This window comes from Enhydra lutris, unplaced genomic scaffold (assembly GCF_002288905.1).
Source record: "Enhydra lutris kenyoni isolate GAN:26980312 unplaced genomic scaffold, ASM228890v2 scaffoldscaffold25, whole genome shotgun sequence".
Lineage (NCBI taxonomy): Eukaryota > Metazoa > Chordata > Mammalia > Carnivora > Mustelidae > Enhydra > Enhydra lutris.
The window spans coordinates 19,647,000-19,666,073 of NW_019154109.1; the positions used below are offsets into that span (position 1 = coordinate 19,647,000).

The 19,074-nt window shown below is 35.9% G+C and overlaps 1 protein-coding gene across 1 annotated transcript in view; it reads left to right on the forward strand.

The window, feature by feature from the left end:
- The window catches only part of LOC111151113 (spermatogenesis associated 17), a 182,653-nt gene that overhangs the window by 17,708 nt on the left and 145,871 nt on the right, over positions 1-19,074 (forward strand). The window contains exon 4 of the mRNA XM_022508896.1: positions 8,494-8,544. Coding sequence (XP_022364604.1) covers positions 8,494-8,544 — 51 coding nt within the window. The remainder of the gene's footprint in view (positions 1-8,493; positions 8,545-19,074) is intronic.

Consider the following 19,074-nt stretch of genomic DNA (forward strand, 5'->3'; position numbering starts at 1 on the left):
TACTGTTAGTGATGTGTGGGGAAAAGTTAAAACCCAATTCGATGGGATTCCAAAACCCTTATTTACTGAAGCTGATAGGCAGTTGAAATTCAGCTCGTTATTGAAGAATTCCCTCCTTTGGCTTATACAGAAGTCCACGAAGCTTAAGTAGTGCTAACATACCAGAGATTCCCACCTTTGTGGAGCTTCATTCAGAGGAGGTCCTTTGTCCTGGCCCATGTATTTGATCTTCAAGGTTCATCCTTTGAGAACTCTGTGACTGGTGGGCCACATAAAGGGAATGGGAATTTTTGTTAGAGTCAATATCCCGATATCCCTAGTACTTCCAGTCCTGCCTCCTTCACAGGTGCCACCAACTTTAGTCCTAGAGTTTTAGCCACATTGGAACACTGGAAAAAATAAAATTAAGGTGTTAAAAAAAAGAAAAAGAAGCAATAGTAATGCCAAATGTTATGTTTCCTTATTTTAAAAAGCTAATGCCCAGCTCTTCCCCAGGCATGTGGAATCTTTTATTTCTCTTTCTCTGCCCGTATCTCTCCTCTTACTATCTCTCCCATTCTGGCATAATTTCTCAGAGCTCAGGTTTTAAGAAAGTGAAGCTCAGTAGGGACGCACAGTCACACATAAGCCATCTGAGGCAAGAACGCATGAAAGGACCTGCTACTTTCTTGGGTTGGGGGGTAGGACAGGAATTAAAGAAGTCTACAGGAATTGTTTAAGTCTACATTAATTATCCTGTCACACACATTAGTACACATTGTCACACACATAGTCTGTAGTAACTGTGTTTAAATCGTCATTTCCCAAATTTATTATGCATATATATATTTTTTGACCTAATAGCTATATACAATAATAACAATGCCACAAGTGAGGCTTTGAGATTGAGAATGAGCATGGTGTGATGGGAGGCAGGAGGGATGTTGATCTGGGTGGCTCAAAGAATTTGGGGACTAGTAGAAAGTTGCTGTGAATGTGACTTTTAAAAAGTAATTTCCTACATTTTAAAAGGAATTTCTTGTTTAAAAACTTTATATTCATAATACCCACTGGGTGTGGTGCATAAACAATGAATTTTGGAACACTGAAAAGAAAAACCTTTATATTCGTTATTTAATATTTTCCAACAATCTGTTAAGTAGAAAGTGCATGTGTTATTTTCATTTTATAGATAGAAAAATGGGAGCTCAGGAAGATTTGGTGGTTTGCCTCAAGTTCTCAGTTTCTGATCCATATAGATCCACATGCTAACTCCTTATTAAAATCTCTGTGTGTCCCTCAGGTACCCCAAACCTGTTCCTCCTTATGTATTCCTTCATTCAGATAAATGATACAACCATTCAACCAGAAATCCAGTCATCCTAGACTCTCCACTATCTCCTTCTCGCTACCCTTTATTTCCTATCAGCCATCAAACACTTTCCATTTCCCCTCATAAAAGTCTCTTGACTTCAGTCCAAATATCATCATTTTACTTGCATGCCTACGGCCCTTGCCATAGCATACTACAAAAAGTTTACATCTTTCATGTGACATGTCAGGTTTTTCATAGTCTCTGATTGCTTTTTCTCTAACCTCGCTTCTTGCTACACCTGTATAAAATATACTTTGGACACATTAAATCATTTGCCATTGCCAAAATATGCAGTGCCTACAAGGTTTTTACAAATGCCCCATACCTTGCCTAGAATGCCCTCACTCCTTCACTCTGACCTGCCTCCCATTGGTTCAGAGCCCTACTTACTCTTCCAGATTTGACTTAAACATTAACCTTCCCTGATCTCCTGAAGCTGAGTGTACAATCGTGGGAGACTGCAGATACCAGGTGTGCCTTCCTAGCTTTTTCATGTAGGCATTTGTCCCACTGTTCTTCATCTACATCTCTTATTTGACTGGGAGCTCCTGAATGGCAATAACTGTTTAATTTTACTGTATCACAAATGTATCACAGCAAATGTCACATAGAAAGCCTGCCGACATTTTTGCTAACTGATTACATGATTCACAGGGATATATATGTTGGAAGACTTTTGCTATGGTCAATACAGCTGGTGATTTTATCAGTATGCATCAAAATTATTCACTACCCCCTTCTTCATAAAAGAGTGATTCTTTCCCATCTCATAGATTTTGGGCTAAGCCATGTGTTGTGGGCGGATGGGACATATGCCACACTCAAGATGAAATTTAGAAGCCTTCTCCCTCTTTCCTTCTGGCATAAGAATGGCACACGTCAGTCTTGGGCAACTCCTTCATCCTTGGGGTTAAGAGGAAGAGACGTAGAGCATAGATAACTATAGGGAACCCTAGTCTACCCCTAATGTGAGGGAGAAACTTTTTGTTTTGTAAGCTACTAAGATAGCTGCATTTTTATCTCCGCAGACCTGAATAATGCTTATAATGATAATAAAAGTGTGCATGTTTATAAGAAACATTCTGAATGGGGCACTAAGTGAAGCTTACAAAAAAAGATGTTTTTAGCTTTTTGAGTTTGTGATGATGTTAGGACACCTCCATGTGGTGGTATCTTGTAAGGCGATTTTGTAGAGTCTCTCAGCAGAGTGTTTGGCGTATAATAATTAACACTCCACAAATGCTTATTAAAGTGAACACTTGAATGGGAGTTTAGATTAAGAGTCAGAGCTGGAGACAAAGATTTTAGAACGATCTTTGCAAGATGACTGGATTTTCTACCTAATGGGGAAAAAATATATCTCAAGAGTAGAGCAGAGGGCCAAGAATTAAGGCTTGTGGAACACATTAGGTAGGATTTAGGCGGAGGAAAGGGAATTATAGACAGATAGTAACTAGAAAAGCAGAGACACAATATCACAGTAACCAGAGGAGAGAACGCCTAGCAAATTTGGCATTGTCAACAGGCTCAGATGTGGCAAAGTCACACAGAAAATGAACTGAGAAAGATCCTAGGATCTCCTTAGATAGGTTCAATAGTTTTAGACAACCTCCCTCAAAATTCTATTAACTAAAATATTTCTATCTAGCTTTTAAATAATTTTCATATTGACACCAGCTAGCTTATCCAGTCCTGAAGGATCAATGGATTCTCCACTACAGTGCCTTCATTAACTCAGAATAATAGATCATTTCTAGGTGTTGGTTTCTCTTTGTGCGCGCGCGCGCGCGTGTGTGTGTGTGTGTGTGTGAGAGAGAGAGAGAGAGAGAGAGAGAGAGAGTGATTTGAGTCTTGGTTCCTTCATGACTATCGTTTTTGCTTCTTTTTATGCCCTACCTCCATTTCTGACCTTTCAGCTTACTTCCAGGGCGCTGTACCTGGCAATATAACCCGAATTTGTCCATCTTAGGGGTCTAGGATTGTTGATTCACAACCTTGAAAATATTTTCCTGTTAGTGAAAATTGATGGTATCTGGTGTGTGTGCTCGGTGCATATGGGTTTCATACCTGCTGAACTCTAGTTTTACTGCAACTTGTTTTTCCTACTGGATACTCAAATGGTCCTGCTGTTTTGGGAGCTTTCTTTCTTTCTTTTTTATTTTATTTTATTTTATTTTTTTTTAAGATTTATCTTAGAGATTGAGCGTGAGGTGGGGAGGGGCAGAGAAAGAGGGAGAGAGAAACTTCAGCAGAAGGACCTCCAAATCAGTAATAAGCTAATTAAGGTAACATTTATCACCCTTTAGTGTCAGAGCAGAAAACTGAAACATATTTTTTCCTTTCAGGGTCTTGCAGTTTAGATAAATACTAAAGGCTGGATAACTTAGGTTTCTGACCTGGTATTAATTTAAAACTTTATTAATATATTTTCATCATAATTATGAAATGAATTTAGAGTTGGTTCTCCTGGTTTTAAAGATTATGCTAATAATACTTCTAAGAAATAATATACTTGGCATTTAATTTTGTATGTGGAAGAAAGAAAGGGTGTTTTAAAAATCAGCTGTTGATAATGAACAGACTGGTATCATTTGCCAACAAACAAGGCAAAGCATATGCACAAAATACTCACGATTACTTGATAATAAATCATTTTAACGATTATACTCAAAATTATGAAATGAGGATAGCACTGATGTGGAAAATAACAAAGGCTCATGCTCATCATATCTGTTATCCATATGTGCATGGCTTCTAAAGGTTCCATTGTCATCACTTTAATGCAAGTGTTTCCTTTGACTGTTCAGTCTAAAAAATAAAGCCAGCTGATCTGGTTGGGTTTATATAGCTGTATTACTCAGAATTATTATGAATATGTATTGCTTTCAGTGTTCTGCTTTTGAGGAGCAAAGGAAAAAAAAAGAGAGACAGATAGAAATCAAGAAACAGACTTAACTATGGAGAACAAACTGATGATAATCAGCGTGGAGGTGGGTGGGGGATGGGTGAAATTGGTGATGGGGATTAAAGGTTACTCTTACTGTGGTAAGCACTGAGTAATGTGTAGAATTGTTGAATCACTGTATTAATAAGAACACTATATGTTAACTATACCAGAATTAAAGTGAAACCTTTAATTAAAAAAAAAACAACAAAAAACCCAAAGAAACCTTTTTTTAGAGTGTTGTGCTTTTGAAAATGATTGTTTCCTCCTGAAACTCACTTTTTTGGGGGGTTTTAACCTAAATACTCAACAGTAAAGGAAATATTAGGTCATCTATGGTATGTTCATGTAGCAAAATACCATGTAGTCTTACAGATAAAAATATGTGAACAAGGAACTTAAAAATGGGGAACAAGAAATATCTGTATTAAATCTGTCCAAACCAAATAGAAGAACCTTTAAGAGAAATCAAGCCACTAGGGGTTGAAGGAGAGGAATTTGCATTTAGAGTTTAAGACTTAAGACGGGGAACATTTCTAGTTCCCAGGGTCTGGAACTTGGCTGTGGATTTAGTAATTAAATGTGTTGCCTGTATGAATTTGACCATTAGCTTGATGCCAGAATTTTTAGAGCGTACTTGGGGCAGTCAGGGAGAAGTGAGGAGGAGGGAGGAAGGAGGTTAATAAGTAGTGGGATACCTGAAGTATGACGATATTGAAAGGGATAGAGAGTCTTAAGTGTGGCAAGCTTGAGATTAAGAAGTAAGGTTTCTTGTTCTTTTGGTTTGTTGTTGTTGTCCTTTTTAATGGAGTACTTCTTGCTGGTATGGAATGATTTGAAAGTGCTTTGCAACTAGGAGAATGCCAGCTTCTTCTCTTGGAATAGGGGAGAAAAGATAGTTTCTTCGATAAATGCTTGCAAGAAAAACAGGAGAGAGAAGGTTTGGACAGCTGGAAAAGAATGGTAAGACATTTCGGGCAAGGGAAGTAATATGGACATGCAGGTGAAGAAATAAAAAGAGTAATTTGATCGATAGAGCTTTCAAAGGAGTGGAGTAGTAACAGATAATTGAGGGGAGAAATTGGGACCTGATTGTGGTAAGCTTTGAATATCACTTGACCTCCAAGAGGGTGGTTCTCATTTATCTCCAACCACCCTCCCATTGTAATTCACCTGATAGAAAGAAAAAAGAAAGAAACTCAAAATATGAAACATGCTTCCACTGGTAATCATGGTCTAGTCCCAATGACTAGCAACCCTGTCTAAAAGATCCACATAGATAACCAACCATGCAGAAGATTATGTTTTTAAAAGGAATAAAGCCTCCAAAAAAAATTTCAGAAACCTTGTAAAAATTGAGGGGGATGACATGGCCAAGGCCATACAGCTAACAAATGGTTGACTTAGTGTTCATCCCAGAAATACTTCCTGTGCTATCTGTTGTAAATGCAACATATCAGTTCTGTTTATCCTTCTTCCTCTCTTTCTGTCCCCTCCTTCCCCTCTCTTTCCCTTTCTTTGTTCACCAGACATCTGGGGAAACATCTGTAATTGAGTATCATATTTTCACTACAATGAAACTATTACCATTTATGCTTGATTTTCACTCCAGATTTTGTCTTAGTAGACTTAGTATTTTATGATAAAATGAGAAATTAATAAATAGTAAGAAAAATTTTAAGAATTTTGTCTGTTGAGAAATTACAATAGCTTGTCATTGTTGGATAGACTATTAATATTTAGTAGCTAGGATATTCTTTGCTTATCCAACTCCCATGCATTGGAAAAACAAATTTTGAGGACAGAATTCTAGACAATAGTGTTAGGAACAATGGCTTTTGTATGATTTGTATTTTAATGACTCATATCCCAAAAGAACAGATACTAATAAAACGAGTAGTATCATTGTTCGGAATGGAAATAAATGGACTTAGATGAGAGGAATTTTACAAAATATTTAAGTGTCTAAATGTGTCTCATAGATGGCTTATGAAAATGAACAATTCATTCACAAATGATTTTTTTTGGTGTTTTTAAGATTTTGGTAAAATACACATAGCATAAAATTTACCATTTGTACCATTTTTAACTGCACTGTTACTCAGTGGCATTAGGTATATTTATGTTTTTATGCAACTATCACCACTACCCATCTCCAGAATTTCTCCTTCATCTCAAATGGAGACCACTCATTTAACGATAGCTGCCCCCTTCCTCTAACCTCTGGTAACTGCTATTCCACTTTCTGTCTCTGTGAATTTGACTATTTCACATACCTCTTATAAGTGGGAATATGCAATATTATTCACATAAATATATTTTTGTTACTTTCCAAAGCAAATACATTTAACATCGGTGATTCACATGAGAATGATAAACTAGAATCAAAGTGCTATTCCACCTTTAGCAATGAAAGTCAGAATTCGTACACTTAAAAGCTAGATTGCTTTTTTCTCTGTCTTCAGAATAAAATTTAACCTCTTATATTTTGGAATTTTACTAATTGTTAAATTGCATACTTTTAGCTACAAAATGTGTCTAGCAGCAGCAGTGATCATCCCTTTTATAATCATCAACTATGTCCCAAGCCCCTTAAAAATTTTATCTCATTTTAATCATTTAATCTTCACCTCAACTCTTCAAAATGCTGTTGCATATTGTGAGCCTGGAAGTCAAGACTGGCTGGCTTTGAGTAACTTGTCCAAAGCCACACAGCTGATAAAAGCAACATCAGCACATGAACTCAGGTCTGTGACTTGAAAGCTCACACGCTCTCAGTGCTGCTAACTGAACAGCAACATAATAAGGGTAAGAAACATTACCTCTTTCTGAACGTAGACATTTTAGATATGTAATTTTTAGTGTGCTCCACCTGTGTAAAATCATTTAATGGTTATCTCTGCATCAGTATAACTTGAAGAAATAAGGTATTAAGGTAAATCTTTTAACTTCACCGCAAATGCCAAGAACTATGCCCCGCTTGCTATGATGAAGAATGAGAATTTAAAATGAAGTAACATCATTGTGTTCATTTGTAAATAACATATTGCAGCCAACTGTTTCTTAATTGCTCAGACTGTTGATAAATAATCCAGCCCTGCTGCTCTCCACAGACAATTTGCTTTGGATCAGACCAGGCAATTCAAACAATCCTAATTACAGTGAAACCCTTTTATATGAATTTCTGTTTATTGCAGGGAAGAAAACCCCTATATAAAAGGTTAAGGCACTTACCTCTGATTTTTGACTGAAACACAGCACCTGTTACCTAAGCTCAAGTTATGTTAGTCAAATGAATTTTGATTGAATAAAAATGGATAAAATAGTATTTGGATCAAAAATGTATATTTCATTGCTTTTACTATTTATTATACTGTCATGAATTATGTTAAATTTATGTTTTTAATTAAAAGATATAACAGATGTAGAAACTTCATTTAAAGCAATATTTGTCTTGAAATAAGCTATGTTGCTCAATGATTATGTACTGTAACAGAGATTTGTATATTAATAGACAAATGTATCTATACTAGAAAGAAACCAAGACCTTAGGAAGTCTTCCCTATATCAGGGGATTTGCTGTAACATGATATCATTGTATTTATTATTTTATGGTGTTAAAATGAATATTAAATGAAACAAAATTCCCAAGGATTACTCAGGAGGCAGCTAAGTACATAACATTTTGTACAGATGGTTGGAAGGCACAATTTTGCTCCATCACTGCATCCATATCCTTGAACGATTTCGACTGAAGACAGTATTTCTTTGAATTTTTCATTAAACCAGACGTCTTGAAATATGAATTCCTTTTATGTTTCTGTGAGTTTTGGCTAAAAGAACCCCAGTGAATAAATCATACAATACTACGTGTCACCAGCACTTGTGAATATTTCTGCTTTGTTATTCTATTCTCAGCAGAGCACCATTGATTATCAAACTCAGCGGAGAGCATTTTATGATCATATATCTCCATTAGCTCCTAGTTTGACTACCATAGATTTTTCTGGTTAAGCCTGCATTATGTATTAGGAAGCCTATCTCTTCAATACAAAGTTTGATTTCATTTTTCTAACCCCAGAACTCTTATTATGTATTATGTATAAAGATTCTTATCTTTTATATGTAAAAATAGGCTTCACTGTCTTTGTGTAACTGAACTATAGGCCTTTTTTTCTTTTTTCCTGATTCACAGTTCGCATCTTGTGCTATGAAGATGAATTTCTACAACGCAATGGCTGTCAGGGTAAATATTTCTTCACTTGTTAAACAAATGAAAAGTCAATTGTGCCCTGAATTCGCTTTTAATAAAATGAGCAAGCCAGAATAATGCAAATTTGATTGATATGCTAATGGTTAGAGAGAAAAGAGTACATAGTTAAAAAGTTAGTTATACTAAATAATCTTGGCAGTATTAAAAATTAGAGTAAAATGTAAAACATGTAATTATCAGTGCTTATGTTTTAGAATGTTAAATATCTCTGAGCCATAACTAGAGAAAGACCGTAAATATTAATGAAGCAATGTATTAGTTTCCATATGTCATATAGAATATTGTGATAAATAGATGAACATGGTTCTGGAATATAAGATGCCGGTCCAATACAAATCAATTAGGAATTATTCATATGATTTAGCAGTAATAAAGTCAGTTTCCACCTTAGAAGTTTAATTTCTATCATCTCTATGTTCATTTTTACATGTTATTTTCCTAGTGGAATGCTGAGCTACTGATTATGAGGCTGGCTTGGTTTCTGCTCAGATTTTGGGAATGGGCACAACAAAAATATTATTTCTCTTGTCTCAGGTAGTATGGTAATAGCTTAATTGTGGAGCTATTATAAATGGAAATTACTTTGGTGAATTCCATTAATGTTCTTAAAACTTATGTTGCCTTATTATATTCTCTTTCATTAATCTATTAGTTCTTCTGCTAATAATAGATTTTATTTTGGGTCAAACAGCGTAGTAAAATACCTTCTGAAGGTCCCGTGCAGAAATATGGCAGGTAAATTAACATTTTTTGGTTATTTATACTGCTTTGAGAAGGGTGCTTTCCTCTGCAGGTATGGTTGTGTGCCAAGAGCCTATCACAGGGTTGGTCTATCTGTTCTGTCCCTCCCTCCTTTTCTTTCTTTTCCTTCCTTCCTTCCTTTCTCTTTTTCTCTCTTTCTCTCTCTTTCACTCTCTCTCTCTTCCTTTCTTTCACAATCTTATCGAGAGAGAGAGACTGCATGAGTGGAGTAGAGGAATAGAGGGAGAGGGAGAAGCAGGCTCCCTGCTGAGCAGGGAACCCGACATGGGGCTTGATCCCAGAACTCCGAGATCATGACCTGAGCCAAAGGCAGACACTTAACCAACTGAGTCACCCAGGTGCCCCTCTGTCCACCTTTCTGTTCCCCTGTGGTTTAGGGAGAAAAGCAAGAGGAAGAAGTAGATCTTGCTGCTTTTTCCTGAGCCAAAGGCACATACTATAGCAGCAATGGGCTATTTACTTACTAATCATATAGTAGTATGGGAAAATTATTCGGTCTTCTTCTTTCAGTGGGAGTGCTTAAATCTGGGAATTTAGGAGATTTTGATTCTCTGTATAGCTCTGCCAAAGACTTGACTTCTGAGCCTTTAACACTTTTAGATTCTTTTCTTTTCTGCTTACTTTGTGTCAGATGTGTCTCCAAAGTAAAAGGCAATAGATGACTGACTGCCAGCATAATGTACTTGGACTTAAGACTTAGATGTCTACATAGATCACTGGGGAAGATAGAGACATAGAAGACAGGGGTAGAAAAATGCATTCTGGGGGCGCCTGGGTGGCTCAGTGGGTTAAAGCCTCTGCCTTCAGCTCAGGTCATGATCCCAGAGTCCTGGGATCGAGCCCCACATCAGGCTCTCTGCTCCGTGGGGAGCCTGCTTCCCACTCTCTCTCTCTGCCTGCCTCTCTGCCTACTTGTGATCTCTGTCTGCAAATAAATAAATAAATAAATCTTTAAAAAAAAAAAAAAGAAAAATGCATTCTGTTGTTTGCTATTTAGCCCTCCATCTTCCTGTTCAGTTTTGATCTGACTTGAATCATGATTCTCTTTACCTATATTAGGCATATCTAAGAAACCTATGTCAGTATAGGCCACTTGGAAGGCAGAGTTTTTGACATACTCCCAACATTGAACTAAAAGCTGCATTTCCTACTAGCATCGCCCAAAGTCAACTTGTCTTTGATTATTGTTAGTGAGCAGTGTTGAACTTTACCTGAGTCCTTTGATCATGGAAGACAACAAAGTTTAAAAATATCTCCCACCCTCTGGAAACAGCTTACTGGAAAAAAAAAAAAAAAAGAAAAAATGTTGCCCTTCACCACATGACTTAGATAAGAGGCACAGATCTGTCCCTTGTTTACCTATGACAAGACCAGGCACAGTGCCCCCTTCCCAAATTTCTGCTCCTTACCTCACGGATGATGACCACAACCGCTTGCCTCCATCAGTCAGTTTATTAACCAAACTATGGTTAAAGTTCTCTCCTTCCCCGTGTCCCTGAACTTCAGCCAGCATATAATACCTCTTCCTGAGAATAGGCTGGCTTCCTGGTAAAGCATTTTCTGATCTATCCAATTATGCCACCCTTTCATCCAACATCTCCACATCTGGTTCTTTCTAGCCTTGTTTATATCTTCCTATTAAACACACACACACACACACACAAAACTCTGTGTCTAATTCTTGACATGCTTATGGATCTTACGGTCAAAGCGCTCTGCCTATTGCAGTAGTCCTCTTCATCTGTCGTGTTGGTCATTCACTCCCTCCCATGATAATTCTTTGAAATAAAATCTCCCTTGCTATGTCTGGATTTATTTTTTATGCTACACATTCCAGGAGAGGCGAGGAGAGGTGGGGATGCAGCGATCAATAAAGTGAGGCAGGGGAAGACTTTGAGCTGAGCCACTGACGACACGCAGGAATTTTTATAATGAAAACACTTCTCTAATGAAGATGTTCAAAGACTGTCTTCAGAGCTTTGCATGAGTTGACTTGGTAATAGACTGGGTTCTTATTTCACGTTCCTGTGATGAAGCATGAGGCTTACTTGCATGATGGCCAAAATGACCGCCTAACAAAGATTAAATTTTAGGGGCGTCTGGGTGGCTCAGTGGGTTAAAGCCTCTGCCTTCAGCTCAGGTCATGATCCCAGAGTCCTTGGATCGAGCCCCTCATTGGACTCTTTGCTCAGCAGGGAGCTTGCTTCCTCCTCTTTCTCTTTCTCTGCCTGCCTCTCTGCCTACTCGTGATCTCTGTCAAATAAATAAATAAAATCTTAAAAAAAAAGATTAAATTTTAGCATTGGTTGATCACAGTGACCAGAACTGAATTTATTTGTAAAATGTGCAGTTCTGCAGAATGGCGCTCTAAAGGTTTTGCTTTCTGCAGGAGTGAGTGGGTGAGGAGACCAGTGTGTGGTCCGCCTACCTTGATGTTGTGCACATCTGAAGGTTACGATCCTGGTTAGAGAGCACTAGCTGAAGTTTTACTTCTAACAGCTATACCTCTGCCTTTTCAGCTCATCAGCTACCGAGTAACCCTGTTCAAAACAACTATCCCTTCAATGCGTTAAATATGGGTGGCTGTGCTTGTCCAAGAAGAAGAACTTCTGAGAGTCCTAGATAACTACCCCAAATTTTTATAATATTCACACAGATCCATGTGCACCCAAATCTCGAATAAGGTTTTCACATACACTAGAAAAGAAAAACTTTTGTCCTAATTTGCCTTATATACGGAGCTAATTACAAATTATGTTTGACTGCTGACTCTTAGCATGACAGATTATCACCAGTTGCTAATGAGGCTAGTGGAGCATTCCTGAAAATAGAGGGATTTAAAAAATACACTTTAACCTATCCATTCCTATATAGATGTCACATTCTTATAATAAAGAATAAATTATATGTCTATGATTTTTTAATGTAATAAGTATTCATATCCTGATGTACTGCGTTTATTTTTTAAAGGGTCACCTTCTTTCTAAAAGCTTTATGATCACCCTACCCATGTAGAATTGATCGCTCTCCCTTTTTATGTCCTATTTTACCATCGACATACTTCTGTTATAGAACCTGTAACATTTTATTATCCTTACTAATTTATATGCCTGTATCCACCCCCTCACACACTGTAAGTCCCTTGGGGCCCAGATCCTATCCTCTTAGTCTTTGTATCTATAGTTCCTGGCTTATAGTAGGTGGTTAAATAAATTTCCCCGAATAAATCAATGAACACTTTTCTACACAAGGAGTAAAAAAGTCATTTGTTGTAAATACTTTTTGTTTAAGTCCCTCAGTGTCTGTTGACAATTATTTAAGCCTTTGCTGGGGGACCTTTAAGACTTTTTTGAGAATCTGGTGAGGTTATGTGGTATAGATAAATTGGACGTGGTAAAGTACTATTTGGTTAGTGCATTTCTCACGTGAATGGAAGAGCTCATGAGCTTTGGGACCTTGCTAAAGTATCTTAACATGTATAGGTTTGAAGGAGGTCTGCTATGATAGAAGCTGCTGTCAGAACCCACAGTATGTCTTTTCAAAATCCCTGTTGCTGATATGCTGCTAGACCAGTGACAGTCAATTAATACAGCAATAAATTGCTCAGTAAATTTTTATCTTAGCTCCGGGGGCCCTGTTCCTCCTGTTTCTCTGTGTGACACTTTATTGCCTTTTTGGTCTTTAATTCATCTTTACTCCAGATTAGGGTTCTGGTTTTCCTCCAACATTTTGGATATTCTGTTGTGGATCTTGTCTATATTTGGCCCCCAACTTTTTTTCTTAGTTCTCTTTTTATGCAGCTTTTAGTATCTTATACAAATGGCCTGAATGATTCAGTTCCTAAACTCATTTCTTTCCACATCCCATTTAAACACACAATTGTCTATCCTTTTACAGCCTGGTATAGAACTGACTCTCCATTTCTGATGCCAGGGGGTATCTAATTAAGTTCTTGGGTGTCACCTCAGGTCCACCAAACACTGGGCTTAGCAGCTCAGCTTCCTAATAACAGTACTATAAAGAGGCAAAATTACTTTATGTATAGAAAGCCCATTAAAAAATATCCCTAAGTAGCAAAAAAAAAAAAAAAAAAAAGTACCGTTTAGTGGGATTATTTCATCCATCCTAGGGTCTATTACTTGTTCCTTTTCCCTGCTACCTTGATTTGTGGTTCTCAACCTTTAGTATTTTCTCTTGCTTATGACTTTTGTTTACTGGCTACTCCATCTCAGATGAAGCTTCGTCTGTGGAGTGGTATATATCATATACTTAATTCTTCCATTGGTAGGGGGAAGGTCACCTGAGAGGCTGAACGTATATCCAGCCTCAGCCTTGTCTTTGAGGCTCCTATTTCCCCAAGAGAATGGCTCCAGATTTCCACACTTACTACCTGAGTGAGAAAAAAAAATATATATATATATATATAGATATATATAGATATATCTATATATATATATTTTGCTGGCAGATATTTGAGCATACCTTAGTCAGACTGATTGTCTGTGGGAGCCTTATGTCACAGAGACCAAGCAAGAAAAAGATTGCAATGCCACATATTTCCAAATCTTGGTAAGTCAGAACCATTAGTAAATAATAATAAGAGTTAGCAATTACATGGCAGTCACTACCCTCCGGGCACCAGTCTTAAATATTTTAAATATTTTAACTCTTCTCTCTAATCCTCACAGATTTCAATTAGAAAGATGAGGAAATAGAATCACAGAATGATATCTTGCTCAAGGTCCCACAGCTAGTAAGTGACAGTGTTAGGAATTGAACCCCAAAGATCTGATACCCACATATGTTCTCATAGTTGAGAACAACTATGTGAACCCTGGACTGAGCTTTATGGGAACTTCATTACTTATGCTCTGGTTTACTTGGTAAACTGATCCCTAGTCCTCACAAGTCAAGAGCATTTTACTAGCAGTACATTCTACTTAGGGAATTCTAAACTTAGTGACGATTAGTAGGAGACCATGTTGAGTGTTACATGCTTCCCCTTGTAGGCAGAGTTGGATGATAAACCTCTCATTGTAAAAAAAGGCTGGGGCCTTACGTACTGCTCTTGCCAGTATCAGGATTTGTCCTCCATCGTCCCCCCAGGACTGCTAGAAACTTCAGCTGCTAATCTCTCTATATGTTAACTCTAAGAATATACTGGTTTTTAGTAAACTAAACATAATGAGGATATATAGTCTGTCACAGAGTTGGAAGTTAACAAGAGTACTCTCTGCAAATTATATGTTCCTTATAATGTCTTTAAAAAGTTTCCATTGGCTTATCTTACGCATCTTGAGTCCTCCTTTGCTTGTCTGTTCTGGGACACCTGGCACAGTACCATAGGAATACAAATTTCAGGAAGTGCTCATGTGTAGTATCTTAGAGATCTCTTAAAAAATATGTTCTATTTTTCTTCTCACTTTCAAAATCTATGAGAAATGAAAAACGGAAATAATCTAAAGCTTACAGATTTAAAAATGCTACAGATCTAATTGATTATTTCAAATAGAATTCCTTTTACCCTGGAAACTTTGTACATATTACTGATAATCATATATCCTTACATAATGATACTCTTCTGAAAGAGTATCTTGGCTGATTCTTTATTATTTCAGTTATTTTAAATGATTTGTCTTGAAATTAGTGTCCCAAAATATTTTAGTTCAGATAGAAATCTTAACTTTAAGAAAAATAAAAACTGTAACAACAAGATGATCACTAGATTAAATATCACTTAAAAGAGCCGATTTGCAAAGTAACCATAACTTTATTGGCTCTTTCTTCTTAGAGGTCTGGATCTATGAATATAAATTTAAATTTACAAACATTAATCTAGCTTGAAACATCAATTAACCATTTTCTTTTTTTCCCAATTGTGTCTAAAATATAAAAATATGAGAAATGATTTCTGTGGTGGCTTTAATTTAAAAATAGTTGAATTTGTGTCAGATACATAAGGATCCATTTCAATCTCCTAAACTATTTATAATCCAGTTTTTATGTTTGTAATACTATGAAGCATGTACATTTAAAATAATGACTCCATGATTAGAGGGAGAGGGATAAGTAGGAATTTATCAGGAATAATTCAGGAAGTAATTAAGGAAATAATTTAGGAAAAAAATATGGAAGGTCTCTTATATCCTAGATATAATTTTAAGCTCTAAGAATATAAATTAATAGAGAAAGATATCCCGAAATGTCAGCCCAAGGAGTAAGAGGATCAGGATCAGATAGACCACCCCAAGCTTTTGCCTAATGATGGATGGATATTTAAATTTTCCATCACCATGCAAAAGAATATTTCTTCTTTCTTCCTACTACTTGTAGTACCAGTAACATTGTGAAATAATTAAATAAATTTGTAGCGAAAGGGAATATAAAGTCATGTAGAGTGGGGAAACAATATTGAAGGGAAGAAACTGCATATGGAATGATTATCCAGAATCTTATCTTAGTTAGAAATATCTGGTTAAGATTTCCATTTATATGTATGTTTTTGACATCATAATTCAGTGACACCTAGTATGAAATTTTGATGTTGCTGTTTTTTAAATACCTTTGAAAATTTAGTAAACCTACTTTTCTGTGCTTACTGTATAATCTAGAATGTTCAACATTCTAATAAATAAAAGCATAGTTATGAGTAAGATTCTGTTTGTATGCTCTCAAATACATTTAGACCATTGATACTAGGTAGGTTATTATCAGTTAATAGAAATTTTGTTTTTCATGTCTTCATTTTAATTTTAGGTGAGAAGACTTTTTTTTTTCTTTTGATAACAGTAATGTTACTATGAATTTTGAGGAATAAAAGTAAACCAATGGAGGGGAAATCTTTTCTATGAACAGATGGCTTTTGGTATATCAAGGTTTTGCCATTTGTTTTAGTGCTTAAAATAAACATTATTTATAAGACCACTTACATTTTGATGTTACTTAATGAAGAATATGCATCATTGATTTGACTAGCTTAAGAGGTCATTTAGAACTTGCCCGTTAACAAGCTGTAATCTGCTGAGCACACAATGACTTTGTTTAAAATTATCTATTAAGAGCTGATCAATGACAATAATTGTTTTATACCAATCACTTCTGAAAGTTGCTAATTACTTTGAAGGACACGAATACTAGTCTTTTTTTTTTTTTTGAAGTCATAACCCATTCACCTTGAAATTAAGAAGAAATGTTATTGAAAAGTCATCTTGCCTCTTGAAAGAACTTTTTTTTTTTAATTGAAAGTTGATTCACTATACTGGAATATCAACAGGAAATGTAGGCAAAATTAAAGATGTCATTTGTTCTTATAAGAGAAAGTATAGTAGAATCTCCACTGTATTCTATCTTATATCAGTTAGGGATTGGATAAACTGGACTCCTTATAGCATAGGAAAATGGTATCTTTTAAATGAAAAAACACATGCACATACTTTAAGATTATCATGAGAATTAAAGCAGTTAATGTATACCTGGCATATTCATGAGCTCAATAAATTTTAGATCCTTCTTCACTTCACTGGATGGTAGCATCTTCACTTGGTCAAACACCCAGATTCTTTCTTCTTTTACCTACTCACCTCTAGCAAAACCATTTAGAGATAGATTGATTATCAATCAATATTATTAATGTGGGTGAGTTTTAATTTGTTACTTTAACCATCATTTGCTTAGTATGTGCCTTAATACCCAGGTTAATACCAGTCTGAATAAAAGGATTTGTCTTGAAAAGGACTTTTAGCCTGCCTTTGGGTAGATGTCTAGGGAGTTCGGATATTAGAAGATCCCCTGGAGAACACACCAATTATGTACTCTGTGGAGTGGTTGGTGCTTCTTCTTTAGGTGTCCTTCCTGTTCACATGGATTCAGTTTCAGTTTTGTCCTTTCAGACTTCTTTTCTCAGAATGGGCATACACAGCACTCTAATGTGACCTAATCATGAATCAACATCTTTCCTTTTTCCTTCTCAGTACTCCAGCATGCATCTTTTATGTTTTCTGGCACATTGAATCTTGTTTTATTTAGATTTTAATGATGTTTTCATGTTACAAGTAGTTCCTACCTTAATACTATTTGATATGCTGATATTTTCCCATTCTTCCTAAATCACTTCTATTGCTGATGATGAATTTTCTGTCCGTACTTTTGTCTGAAAGTGTTCTCTTCTTTTATTGTATGACTGTACATGCAGAAGAAGTATGGTATAATATTTGAAGTCATCCCACCAGCTCTATGACCAAAAGCAATGATTTAACCTAGATATCAGTGTCCCCTTCTTTCAATGAGACTAATAATAATCTCTACCTCAAAATGATACTCTAATGATTAAATTAGATGAGCCAGGAAAATATTCACTTATTTGCATGTATGATTTATATACATACACATATTACAACTGGTTATTCTTCTTATTAGGAAAGTGGTTTGTATTAGTTCCTCATCTTTCTTTGTCATCTTTAATACAGTTTGGTCGAATTAGAGGGAAATAGTTTATAAAATGAGTATACACCTTTAGAAAAAAAATAATTTTTCTTATTTAATGAATTTCTAAAGATCATTTGAAAAATATTTGGAAAGATGCATTTTATAACATTGTTACACTACCATGCTTTTCTACTTGGTGTTACTTTCTAGAATTATTATCTCTGATTTCATTGTTCTTACAAGCTATTTTGCATATCTTCAGTGATTTTTGTCATTCTCATAGTGGGAGATTAACTAAAACAGTTCTTCAGAATTTTCATGTTCTGTATCTCAGATTGTAAAATACCTTTTAAATGGTCATGCTTTAAAATACGGTAAAAGATAGGAGAATACAAATAAAGCATTTTTCCTGTATATTCTTACAGATCCAGCATTCAAGTTATAAAAAATTTTAGGCTCAACGTATTTAGTGTAAAAAGAATTGGCTTTTGGGATAAAGCACATTGGACAAATGTAGAGTGTCTATATTAATCACCCTTTGCTATTTAAAAAAATTATTTAGAGAAGGTGTGTGTTCCTAGCTTAGCTAACTCTACAAAACATTGGAAGGACTTCATATCCAAAAATACATGTACACTGCCATAAAATTTTAGGGAATGAAGTTAAATCTTCATGTAAGGTTAATATTTTTTTCATCTTTTGCTATTTTGTCTTCCTTTACTTCTTTAAAGAAGTTGTGTTTTTTTGTTGTTGTTTTTCACAAAAGTAAAATCTAGGCATTATTATGTTTTTGTTTTGAGTTTTCTAATAGAGATTATATTAGCAAAGATAAAATGGAAAGAGATTGATTTCTCATGACTACTAGAGCATAATAAGGCATGAAGTAGCCCACATAAGTTTGTTCTTTGAGACCCCCTCCATACTCCTCCGATCTAAAAAAAACATAGGTGCCTTCAACAGAAATGTTTGTCCATTGAAAATTGCCTTTCACTCTATTCCCAGTTCTGTATTTTAATGGCTTAGAAGATGGTCGCTGAAGTCCTAATGTAATTTCTGGATTCATCACCAATGGCTATATAATTATAAGGAAATTTCTCTTTTTAGCAGTTTTCTCATCTGTAAATAAGATGATAAGAATCTTTCTCATAGGAGTATTCGAAAGATTAATACAGGGGCACCAGGGTGGCTCAGTGGGTTAAAGCCTCTGCCTTCGGCTCAGGTCATGATCCCAGTGTCCTGGGATAGAGCCCCGCATCGGGCTCTCTCCTCAGCAGGGAGTCTGTTTCCCCCTTTCTCTCTGCCTGCCTCTCTGCCTGC